The 12,294-nt window shown below is 36.7% G+C and overlaps 3 protein-coding genes across 3 annotated transcripts; all 3 read right to left on the reverse strand.

The window, feature by feature from the left end:
* Positions 1 to 1,656: 1,656 nt before the first annotated feature.
* Positions 1,657 to 2,448, reverse strand: LOC117638351 (mitotic apparatus protein p62-like). Its single transcript, XM_034373482.1, has 2 exons — positions 2,413 to 2,448; positions 1,657 to 2,088 (listed from the first exon to the last, which is right to left on the reverse strand). Exons 1-2 carry the CDS (start codon positions 2,446 to 2,448, stop codon positions 1,657 to 1,659), a joined length of 468 nt encoding a protein of 155 aa, XP_034229373.1.
* A 966-nt stretch (positions 2,449 to 3,414) lies between these two features.
* Positions 3,415 to 4,632, reverse strand: LOC117638352 (protein MAINTENANCE OF MERISTEMS-like). The gene is made up of 2 exons (XM_034373483.1): positions 4,366 to 4,632; positions 3,415 to 4,143 (listed from the first exon to the last, which is right to left on the reverse strand). The coding sequence occupies exons 1-2, from the start codon at positions 4,630 to 4,632 to the stop codon at positions 3,415 to 3,417; spliced, it is 996 nt and encodes a 331-aa protein (XP_034229374.1).
* A 3,986-nt stretch (positions 4,633 to 8,618) lies between these two features.
* On the reverse strand, positions 8,619 to 12,101 carry LOC117638353 (protein FAR1-RELATED SEQUENCE 5-like). Its single transcript, XM_034373484.1, has 2 exons — positions 12,046 to 12,101; positions 8,619 to 11,195 (listed from the first exon to the last, which is right to left on the reverse strand). The coding sequence occupies exon 2, from the start codon at positions 11,190 to 11,192 to the stop codon at positions 8,619 to 8,621; it is 2,574 nt and encodes an 857-aa protein (XP_034229375.1). The 5' UTR covers positions 11,193 to 11,195; positions 12,046 to 12,101.
* Between the last annotated feature and the right edge of the window lie 193 nt (positions 12,102 to 12,294).

Here is a 12,294-nt window from a genome sequence, read left to right on the forward strand (position 1 = left end):
GTCATTCTCTTTGTAAATGACAATATTACAACATTAAGGATGTGTTTTACAATCTTGTGGAACATAACTATCCATAAAAGAGTAATACAAGACCTTAAAATTGTAAACATCCGAGTTTACAAGTGTAAGGACCTAGTTTACGTTTCCAAGGTTCCACCTTACCCTAAAATTGTACTACATGCCTTCATCTTTGTAAATTATGATATTACAAGAGTAAGGATAACTTTTACAATCTTGTGGAACATGACTGTCCTAAATAGAGTAATCTAAGACCTTAAAATTGTAAACATTTGTGTTTACACTTATAAGGACCCAATTTACTTTCCTAATGTCCCTAGTTACCTTAATATTGTACTAGACGTCATTCTCTTTGTAAATTACAATATTACAACATTAAGGATGTGTTTTACAATCTTCTAGAACATAACTATCTATAAAAGAGTAATACGAGACCTTAATATTGTAAACATGCGTGTTTACAAGTATAGAGACCCAATTTAACTTCTGAATGTTCCACTTTACCTTATACATGTCCTTTTTTTTGTAAATTACGATATTACGCGATTAAGAATTGATTTTATAATATAAGGGAACACAAATGTCCAATACTGTAATACGAGTCATTCCTATTGTAAACTCATTTGTTTTCAAGGATAAGGACGTAATTTACTTCTCTACTATCCCACCTTAGCTTTATACATTTATTTTTTTCTTTAATTATAAATGAAAGATATGTTTACAAAATATTAACAGAGGACAAAAATTGCATTTTATTGAACCTAAATAAAATATAAACTTTGGGGTTACAAAACAATTTGGAAGGGGAAATGAAAACCTGTGGAAAACCAAGCCAAAAGTTAAGAAAATAGGCATAGATGGCCGTTTACAATTTCAAACAGACGGTTTGTCAATTGTATTATTGTAATTCAATTTCCATCACACTGTTTGTCAATTGCATTATTAATCTTCAATTTCCATGACACTGTTTGTCAATTGCATTCTTCATGTTCAAGTTCCATACTCTGTTTGTCAATTTCATTATTCATGTTCAATTTCCAACAAGTTCCTTCACACTTTCTCAATTGCATTATTCTGGATCAATTTCCATGACACTGTTTGTCAATTGCATTCTTCATGTTCTATTTCCATCAACTGTTTGTCAATTTCATTATTCATGTTCAATTTCCAACAAGTTCCATCACACTTTGTCAATTGCATTATTCTGGATCAATTTCCATGACACTGTTTGTCAATTGCATTATTCTTGTTCAATTTCCATCCGTTTGTCAATTGTATCATTCGTGTTCAATTTCCCATCACCGTTTGTCAATTGCCAACTCACCGGTTGTCAATTGCATTATTCTTGTTCAATTTCCAACTCACTGTTTGTCAATTCAATTATTTCCTTTTCCTCCTAGGCGAGCCAATCTATCAGTGCCTTTTCCATCTGATGGTCACTTCCTTTCAAATGAACTCATTCAATCCATTCACAAACAACAACAGACGATCGTATTTGACATCATTATAAAATAAGTTTGTAGCATCAAACAAGTTACATAAGCTACCAGTTAACATCTACCACAAAATATATAATCTTACTTATGTCTCACAATTTTATCAACGTATAATACAAAGACAAAATACCCATAACACAATTTATGTTTTCTTCCTTAGCCTTAGCCTCTTACTAATAGGGTGTGGTTCTGGTTCTGGTTCCGGCAAAGAGGTCTTGCGTTTCTGTGGTGATGCTTTGCCTTTTCCTTTAATCGCCACAGCTCCTTTTCCTTTGGTGTTAGGGGGTGGTGGCTTGGTTGTGGTCTCCTCCACTGATACCTCATCTTCCTCGTCCTCCTGGTCATTTTCATCCTCGTCCCCGTTTTCCTCGACCTCCTCATCCTCCACGTTTTCCTCATCTTCCTCATCCTCCTCATCCTCCACGTTTTCCTCATCCTCCTCACCATCCTCACTTGATGTCTGAAAACCGTTATCGTTCTCCTCATCATCCCCATATACAAAACCAAAGTCATCTTCCGCATCAGCAATTTCTTTTCTAGCAAGGGGGTTATGATTGTGTTGAGTGTGTGTCCCCTACAAAACCAAAGTCATAACCTTTGATGATTACTGCAATTATAAATGTCGCATAATCTTTAACTTAAAATAAAATAACAAATACGGCACATAACCATCATAACTACTCTCCCACATTGCATCAACAGCAGCATAAACATATTTTTTTTTATGCTTACAAACCCAATTCACATAAATTATCAATCTTCCGCATATAATTCTAATTAAAGGCATTGTATTTGCGATAATATCACACATATTTGCCACAATATATAACGAGTGAAGTTTGAATTCATATTGCATTAATTTGAAAAAACTCCTACAAGCAATTCAATCCAACATTACCTGTCGAAGCTCACTTATGATTGTCCTAGCAGCCATGCATTTACTGAAGAGCAATGAATTTAGGCCACTAATCATATCCAATAGTTGTGTTGCCGTCGATGCACTTACCTATAGTACAAACAAGTTATGTGTAAACTAAGTTAATATATTTGTGTAGTTTCGATTTCAACATTTAAATCCAATCCTTAACCCCAAACTTACATATTTCACATCCTCCGGAAGTGGTAAGCACGTGCTAGACTTGCCTCTTGGGATATCCAACACTTCACAATCATTTGCGTCCCCCCATCCCACCACTTGAACACTCCAAGAAGGAATTTTAATTTCACTAGCTTGAAAGTTCGGACCAACAGAGCACACACCTTCTTTTGCACTCTGCATAGTGATGTCATATGAAATAAATATTTTTTTGCATAATGCAAAACTATATTATGAAGGACCATTATCAAAGGTAAAACTTACATTATTGATGACAGTTGGATAATGCTTATATCTGACATACTCATTTCGAAAGAGTACATAATTAGTGGATTCAGCCAACCAGTCCTCTGCATTAAAGCCTTTAAGTGATGCTTTAATTTCTTGGTCCGAAGCAAGTACTTTCATGACTTTAATCATGGTTGTAGGGGTCTTTTCGGGACTCGTGGCTCTGCTGTACCTAAGCTTTGCATAGATACCCTTTCTCCTAAATACCAAGCATAACCGGCTGGTCCTTGTAGTAGAATCCTTTTTTTGGTCATAGGAATGCTTTTTTTGACATAATCATGTAGGTTCGCATCATCGATTCCCCACGGATGCCAATTCACTTGATCAGTACTGATATATCGGAGTGTTGTCCTAAACTGTTCCAAGTTGTGGGATGTTCCCCGCACATCTGGGGCAGATAACCAACGAAATGCCCGCGGAAACAAATCCACATTATTCAATGGTCGAGTTAAAGCAAGTGGCTTCAAGTACTCGCAAGCCCATACCTATAAACCAAAAATGTACAACCGTTGTTAGCTATGACAACAACATTACCACATCACAAGCAATTGTAATAATCATTAAATCGACCAACATAAAATGACTCACCTCCCATGCTTGCCAATAACCTCCTGTGCTTGCCACTAGCCCTCGAGAAAGAGCATCCATTGACAGATACAAGCATGCCAACCCAGCCCCTCCCCTATTATAGTCTTTAATTTCCTCAATTTTAGCCAGGCTTGGCATGTAATATAAATATACAGAATCACTCTTATCATTGCACAAACTGCTGCCAAGCACTGCAAGAATGAAGACACGTGTTAACTGGTCTTCTTGTTCAGGGGTTTGAGGCTTCCACCTCTTGTACTTATTAACAATGTCCCTGCATTTCATCTTGGCATTAAGGATGCTTCGAATGGGGTCCCCAAAAAGCCTCACCACCTCCTCAATTTTGGTATGAGCCTCCATGTCATACTCTAAAGACTTCCCACATACGGGTAAACCCGTGATGGCACTGAAGTCCTTTGGGGTCATGGTAAGCTCCCCGACCTCATCTAGATGGAATGTATGTGTTGTGTCCCACCACCGCTCCGCCAATGCCATCAGGAGGTGTTTGTCTCTTCTTCCCTTTGTTCCAAGTAAAATTGCAAAGTTTGAAAACCCCACAGAATCTACTTTCTCCTTAACTCGAGGAGGCAATTCGTGCCGATACCATAAACCACAGAGTGTGTTGTTTCCGCATCCCTTAATGTGTGTCAAAGTATTCTGAAAGTATTAATAATAGCATTAGATGGAAGTACAAGGCGGCAAACTTTGTGTTCAGTAAGTGCATATTTCTTAATTTCATCCAATTGCCATACAGTAGGCAGGTAATTACATATGTGAAATCCAATTGCGCACACTTTAAATGCAATTGGATTGATGAACCATCCAATTGCTAGACAGTATTCAGGTAATTGTAAGTGAGACATGCAATTGGATATTTACCTTATAAGATAAATGGTCAGTGACATTGACATGTAGCACAGGATCCGATGAGTTGTGGTTCTTGTGTATGTATCGCCTCACGCCAAACAAAGGGTGATCAGCAGGATTTGAGTGGTATGCTGTGGAACTGGAACCCCGCTCACTGGTTACAACAGAACTGTTGTTGTTTCCCTTTGCTGCCTTGTTCCGCTCCACCGGGGTAGTTACACCTTTGCCTTTGCAGCGTTTCTGGGAAGTTGTCTTATTCGTCGAGGGCTTCTTCCTCATATTCACAATTGAAAGGCCTAAAAAAAATACAAAACCGATAAAGAAAAAAGAATAACAATGATACCAAAAACCGAGGGAATAGAAGGCAATACAAATGTCAAGTGGAATTGGGCCTTGGACATAATCCCGAAACCCAATCTTAAAGTCCAAAAACAATGGCTCACAATTTGCCATCATGGGCAGCATGACATAATATTTGCAACAGAGAAGTATCCCTATGAACCAAAAACAAAGAAGAAAACACCTCATCTTGGTTTTTGTAATCTATTTTAAACTAGACTATGTACTGTTACCTGCTTCTCTCTTTGTCACTTCATTGCCATTTTTTTTTTTTTTTTTGTAATAAGAAACATAATTTGATTAAGAAGAGAACAGAACAATACAAGGGACAAGTTGTCCACTAGTCTAGCTATACTAGGTAAACAACTTAACCAACATACATGGCACTAGATGAACAAAACTTGTAGTTGACAGCAGATTTCCATTTGCCAAAGGGGGTTGCCATTTGCCAAAAGGCTAGATCAGAAATTTTCATTCTTCTTAATATGTTCAAAACAATATTGGAATCACTTGAGAAAACATTTGAATATACTCTTCCCTTGAAAAATAAAAAATTAACTATCATGAATGTACAGGCATCATACATTTTAAGTTCCAAGGGATATAGGAATCAGGCCACTAAGTATGAAAAATTTTGAAATTGACAAACTGGGGACATCAAACTTGAAAAACAATATAACTCGCACATTTCCTACATTGCAAGCCTCTCTCTCTCAATTTTTTTCGGGTTCATGTTTTCTGGAAATTTGTTTGACCGAGTCTTACTAGACAATATCTGATGACTAAATACACACATGCAAATTGATACAAGTTGCAGCCTTATTCAACTGGAAAACAACCCAGTTTATGTATTTCAAAAAAAGCAACCATCTTAAGCACAATAGCACAGTTTTTGAAAGTTTCCCTTTAAGAAGAACCAAGTATTTCAAAACATCTCCTCAATATTTTTCTTGTCCCCTTCACTTCACTTATTGGAACTTAGTTAAATAATAATAATAAAAGATAAAAATAAGCAGGGATATAAACCCTTATGCATATTACAGCAGAGCAGACCCACTAGTTATTTCCAATAACACAATTTCTCACAGAATTAAGTATCATAACAATGCATCATATGATACATGAATGCCTACTCAGAAGAGTACAAACACACAGAAAAATGACAGTCTCAAACTCTGAAAGAGGCATTTCATCAACCATTGCAGTCAAGCACAACATCGTGATCAAAGTTCATATCAAAATCAAGACTTTCCGAAATAAAAATTTTGACAAATGGAAAAAAATGACAGACAAAAATCTAAAATAACCAAATTAAAATCAATTTTCAGTAAGGGCAGCCATGGCAGTAAGTGATTCAAAATCCTTGAAAATTTCGAGCACATAAAAGGATAACTCACTGAAAAGTTTGAAGCTTTGCGAGTTGGAGAAGTAAACATGCAAGAGTTTGCGAGGTTGAAGAACTCTAGGAGGTGCCTGTTAATGTCATGAAGGTGAGGACCTTTTGAGAATCTGAGGCAGTGACCGGTTAGGTTGAAGAAATGTTTGTTGTTCTTGGGCCTGAAGGCCAATCTAAAAAGTAAAACCCAATACACCCAGTTCTAACTAGACCTAAAATCTGATCAATACACCCAATCCTACCCAACAACCAGCTATAGCATGAAAAAAAGGTGGAAATCCATACCTTGATTGCCAAAAGTGGTGGCCGGACGACGGAGAACGACGGCCGTGAAATTCAAGGAAAAACCTGCCTGTTTTCGAGATATTCCGGGGCCTGGAAGACCGGAAGGGGCGGCGAAGGCTCGGGGTTTGACGGCGAGGTCTGGCCGGACGTTTTGGGTCCAGTCTCGAGGGTTGGGGTGGTTGGCATTGGTGGTTATGGAGGTTTGGAGGTGCGGCGCTGTGTGCAAAATCGAAGGGGTATGGGGCTGGGTCGCGGAGAGATCGAGAGAAAGAGAGAGAGAAGAAAGTAAGATATAAAAATCTGATTTGCAAAAATTACGCCGTTGCCCCTCAACATAATTTGACCGTATTTTCTTCATTATGACTCGGATTCTAGCCAACGGGTCTACGGACTCGTTTCAACGTCCTCTGCGCAACGGTAGAATCGAAATTTTCAAATTCCTTCCCGAACAAAAGTCAACTTTTTCTCTAATAAAATAGTATATGGGCAAATAGTCTTTTCCTTAAATAAATTAATTTTACAAAATTAATTAAAGTTTGGGTTGTTACACAAATCAAATACCAAAGAAGCCCTAAAATTTCACCCAAAAAATTCCTTTTTGTTGCAGTGGGGGTTTTAATAAAACTGTGCGTTTTGAATTTGTTTAAAAACCTTTTTTGTCTTTTGCTTTTTCAAATATATTTCTCTTCACATTAAACCCCAAATTCTTTTATTCCTCACTCGCATATGTGTAGCTCTAATCCTCTTGTGAATTTACGAATCATCCTACTCCATTTCAATTGTATGACTAATTGGATAATATTAGGGTTTGAAATTGAATATTACATTTATTACTTAAATGTAATGGAATGTTAAGCTTCAAACAGATTTACTAATTTAGTTTCATTATATTTTATTATTTATAATTTTTCTTCTAAAAAACTTATTCATCATTGCTGGAAGGCTTACCTTTGCAGGACCAAAGTTACCTAGCATCTATGCAAAGCTTGTCAAAACTTTGGTATTATTTAAATTGTAAGGATGATTGGTTATGTAAATTTTTTGGGTAATTATTAATTTTTTTTTGCTTCTAGTCTTAAATATTGTTGGATCCGCCGCTGCAGGTATATATATACAACTATACATATATGTCTAAAAGACATGTATATATGTACATTATAGTATATGTGTATGTAAGTATAAATATAATATAATATATACATATAATAATAATAAATAAATAAAATAAATATTAATAATACTAATAATACTAATAATAATATAATATATATACATCTTATACATTTGTGAGCATAAGATCAGTTAATTCTCCCTTTCCACATGGGTTTAGTAGTACCCTCATAAGGAGGTGTTTTGGTGAGCTCGGTATTAACAATCTCATATAAGACTACGACTCGATGAAACAAACATCGTACTAAATTTAGTGAAGGCGAAGCCAAGCCAACCTTGTATAACAAACGACCTTTACTCCTCTCATATTCCAAATGAATCTGGTGAGTCGGACATAACTTAAGGTAGTCATGAGGTTTAGTTGTTTTTATTTTTTATTTTTTTTGGAACAAAATTTAAAGCCACATTGTAATAATTGTATGCCTTACCATAAACAATACAAATTGATATTTACAGAATGTTGTGCGAAAATATTTGTTTGAACCTAATTAATAGATTCAAATTATTCCAAGTTAAACATGCAAGTGCACATTGTGAACAAAAACGCACATATTGAAAAATAGTAAAGCGTGCAAGTAAAGGATTTTGTCCACAAAGATTGGTTGTTAACTATGTCAAATTTGTAGTTTAACAAACACTAAGAATGACTATATCTGACTAAATTATGAAAGTTTGATGGTGAAAACATTCTAAATTGGACAATGAAAGCGACACACAGCCAATGTGTAATTGCCATTTCATGTTGCAAAATCATATTTACTGTTCAGCAATTTCCGAAGAACTCTGCCATATCATTTTTCCCATTTTTCATTTATCTTCATAATTAAGCACCTAAGCTAAATATGAAAAACAATGGAATTTATTGCATCTAACCATTCTAATCATGCAAATGCATAATAAAATATCAATATTAATGTATCAAAACTCCTACATGTAACATTAACATAGATACAAAATAACACTAATGATATATGTCATGCCAAAAGTTGGGGAAATACATGAACAATATGGTTGTAATGAATATTTCGTACATAAAACCTAAACCATATATATAGTGGAAGTACTACAATCCATGTCATTTTATTGGGGTGAATGGAACCCAAAATCTATTACGATCTCTAGGTGGCGAGGCTTGTGTGTCAAATTGTGATTCCAATACACTATACTCGGGTGTCTCAAAGGGGAAACCATCAGAGGTGTAATGAGTGGAGCCACTAGACACTTCGCCACATGAGAAGCCCGAGTTAGGGGGTGTATAAGAAGAGGACAACATCTTAGTCCCATGCACAGCACTCGAGGAGGAATAAAATGTTTTGTTCCCAACAGTTGTATCATCTTCTGGTCCAAAACTAGAAAGAATATCGCTCATGTCACTTGTATAACCCCTTTTCCGCTTACCTCCCTCACCAACAATGAGATTTGGACAGTTTCTTTTGTTGTGACCAGTAACCTTGCACTCTCCGCATTGTGGGGCCTTTTTGCCTTTGCTTCCCGTTGTTTGCTTTCCTTTTGTCTTAGCAACTATGGGGTCTCTTACAACATTATTATGGCATCCTAGTTTAAGACTAGTTTGCTCATGTTGCTCCTTCCATGTCTCAACCAAAGTATTTAATCTCCCACATTCAGCCTTTAGCCTCTTGTAAGCGACTTCTGTTTGTGACCCATAAAAACAAAGCTTGTTAAAATCAGCGCTTAATGACCCAAACCTAGCCATTTGAATAGTTTCGTGGGGAACATCATCAGACTTGACTACAATTTCACTCCCACGTCTTGCATCCTTTGTCCATCTCTTCATTATTAAGGTCGGAAGTATTTCATCCATATGCTCACATTTCATGACTCCAAACATATGACAACACGGAATTCCACTGGATTCAAATAATTTGCACGAACATTGCAGATGTTGCTCTTTCTTGTAGTACACTACAGTCCATTTCTCAACGGGTCTTCCAAATTTGGAAAATGTGTAAACACGAGGATCTTCATTGTTTCTTACGGGTTGCACGAGAATTAATTTTGCCTCCTTGTTTATCTCATTTCTTATCAACTTGTAAATGTCGTGAGTGAAAATAGAAGCTGCATGTTCCTCTAGTGATCGAAGGTGCGTGCGAAGGAGTGGATGTGAATGGTTGGAATCAAAGTCATCCTTCACATTCTCATTTCTCAACCTCAATAACGATCTTTCAATCCGTGGAATACACTCCACTAACCTCATGCCTCTACCAATTCCATCCTTCAAGTTCTTATGCATACCCTCGACACGTTGTGTGGTGGTATTCCCACCAAAAAAATGCCCTGAGCAGTATGCTTCAGCCCATCGTTTCCGTTTACGGTACATCATCTCGATCCAATCGCCTTTTAGATCATACGTCTGTATCATTTGCTGCCAATGTTGTTCGAAAGCTACTGGTGTCAAACCACCATGCACACAATAGCTAAACTCCCTTACTATTTCTGGGTTATTCACATTGGTGTTCACATTCCTCATGATGTGCCATGTACATAAACGATGATGTGCATCGGGAAAAACTTCATCAATCGCTACGCGCATTGCGTCATCCCCGTCCGTGACAATAGATACAGGCTTCTTGTCCTTCATAGAAGTCAAAAAAGTTCTGAGTACCCAACGATATGTATCAGCAGTCTCATCAACAAGAAATGCACAACCAAAAACTGTAGTCGCGTTATGGTTGTTTACACCAACAAACACCACTAAAGGCTTGTCATATACATTGGTTTTGTACGTGCTATCAAGTATCACCACATCCCCAAAGCAACAATAATCGTGTAGAGATTGAGAGTCTCTCCAAAACAAATTTGCCAATCTATTCTCCTCATCTACACTAAACATGCAAAAAAATTTCGGGTCCGCTATTGCCTTGCCATTCATGTAGCTTATTGCTGCTTGTGCATCACCATCCAATACCACTTGTCGACGCTCGAAATCCATCCTGTTATATAGATCCTTACTGGTGAACCCCACTTTTTTGTATCCACCTGCTTGGTCAACCATATAGTCGTACGTCCTATTGGTTTTAATAGAGGCTTTTCTCATAGACATAGATTGTGCTATGTTAGATTCCGTAACACACCGGTGCGAACGAAGAAAAGGCACCTCATGTGAGTTAGCAAGTCGGTGGCTGTGCTCCTTTACAAATTTAGTCACAATATAAGCATCCTGGTTAGGACAATACTTCACAGCAAATGTAGCGTGACAATTCTCTCTAGTCTCTTTCCTTGGTGTACGAACCATATCATCTCTATTCGTCCATTTCTTTGATCTACTCCCTTCTTTTGAGCACACCCATTGTCTTCCCATCACAACCCCACCCTCGCTACGTCTCAAACGACTTCTTCTTATGCTAAAACCAATTGCAAGAGCATAGTTGCAGTAAAATCTTTCTGCTTCCTCAACTTTTGCAAACTCTCTCTCCGATAAATCAGCAATGCTCATATTTTGGAAGTTTAACCCATCATACTCAAACTGTCTGCTTTTCTCAGTACTTTCTTCTGTTCTACTATCCAAAATCTGTAAAGATGGGACATTTTCAGTTTCTTCAAGTGACTCAGCCTCTGCAAAATAACCTTCACTGTTAGGGACAGAGTTTTGGCCCTGAATTCCATTCGTTTTACTTGCTTCTGCATCCATTTCCTGAAAATAGGCAACATGTCTTTCATGGCATAATTAATATGAAAATAAATGGATACACATCAATTGCATTTAGTAGAAATATAAACATACAATTCAATCATGAAGGAAGTCCTTATTGAGAGATTCTACATTTCATAATTGTGCACATATAATGGCAATTGCACGACAATAATGCAAATAGACTGTTATGTTTGTCAATTGCAAGACTATAATGCAATTAGAAGTACCTGTTTGTCAATTGCAAGACTATAATGCAATTAGAAGTAACTGTTTGTCAATTGCATTGACAAAACACATATGTTCTCAAAATGTAAGAGGCTATCAATAACATGGCAATATGGATACAATAATTGCAAAATAGGACTACCTAATTGGTAATTGCATTCAAAATGACATATTGAAGTACCTCTTACATTTCCATTACCAAAATGCAAGGCTACAAATATCATGGCATTTGCAATACAATTAAGAAATTCTATCTAATGTTTTTCAAATGAGTCACAAACTTTTCAACATTAACAATATGCCCAACATTAAAGAAGAGAAAGATATTGACATTGATCATATTGTGTTTCTTGTCTGTGAAATAACTCAAATTACAATGGTTTTCTTTTCAGCAAATCAAAAACCCATTTACTTCTGCTTAGTTGCTTCCTGGGCTGCATTAATTTCTGCTTAGTTTTTCTGGTTTTCTTTTAATAACATAATTACTTGATTTCATAGAGGAAAAATTACCCATACAAATAGCTGGTTTTTTTTGAGTGGATCAATATAGCAAAATGTTATATTGCTGGTCTTTGGGAACTCAAGTGTGGACAAGGATGAACTACTATAAAGCTATTAATTTTACCTTTGCAATGGCCACTTCAATACGATTCAGCAACAGCAACTCGTTTCCACTGGTTTTTTGTGAACCACGCAAAACGCCCAGCCACCGAGATTTAAGATCTTCTCAATTTCATCTCTAGAATCAAGCGATTCACATGTAGGGGAAGAGAGGGAGAGATGAAAGAGAAAGTGCCGTTAGTGGGATTGCCTTAGCAGCAGTTCACGATCTTCTATTTCCTTCTCCCTTTCTGTCGTTCTGTTTTTCTTTTCT

Source organism: Prunus dulcis, chromosome 8, assembly GCF_902201215.1.
Source record: "Prunus dulcis chromosome 8, ALMONDv2, whole genome shotgun sequence".
Classification (NCBI taxonomy): domain Eukaryota; kingdom Viridiplantae; phylum Streptophyta; class Magnoliopsida; order Rosales; family Rosaceae; genus Prunus; species Prunus dulcis.

Bases quoted from the DNA above. Each gene is read 5' to 3' on its own strand.
- LOC117638351 (XM_034373482.1), bottom strand. From the start codon at position 2,448: ATGGCTGCTAGGACAATCATAAGTGAGCTTCGACAG. The intron at 2,089-2,412 runs GTAATGTTGGAT...TTGGTTTTGTAG, and splicing joins TCATAAGTGAGCTTCGACAG to GGGACACACACTCAACACAA.
- LOC117638352 (XM_034373483.1), bottom strand. From the start codon at position 4,632: ATGAGGAAGAAGCCCTCGACGAATAAGACAACTTCCCAGAAACGCTGC. The intron at 4,144-4,365 runs GTAAATATCCAA...TAATACTTTCAG, and splicing joins CTGACCATTTATCTTATAAG to AATACTTTGACACACATTAA.
- LOC117638353 (XM_034373484.1), bottom strand. From the start codon at position 11,192: ATGGATGCAGAAGCAAGTAAAACGAATGGAATTCAGGGCCAAAACTCT.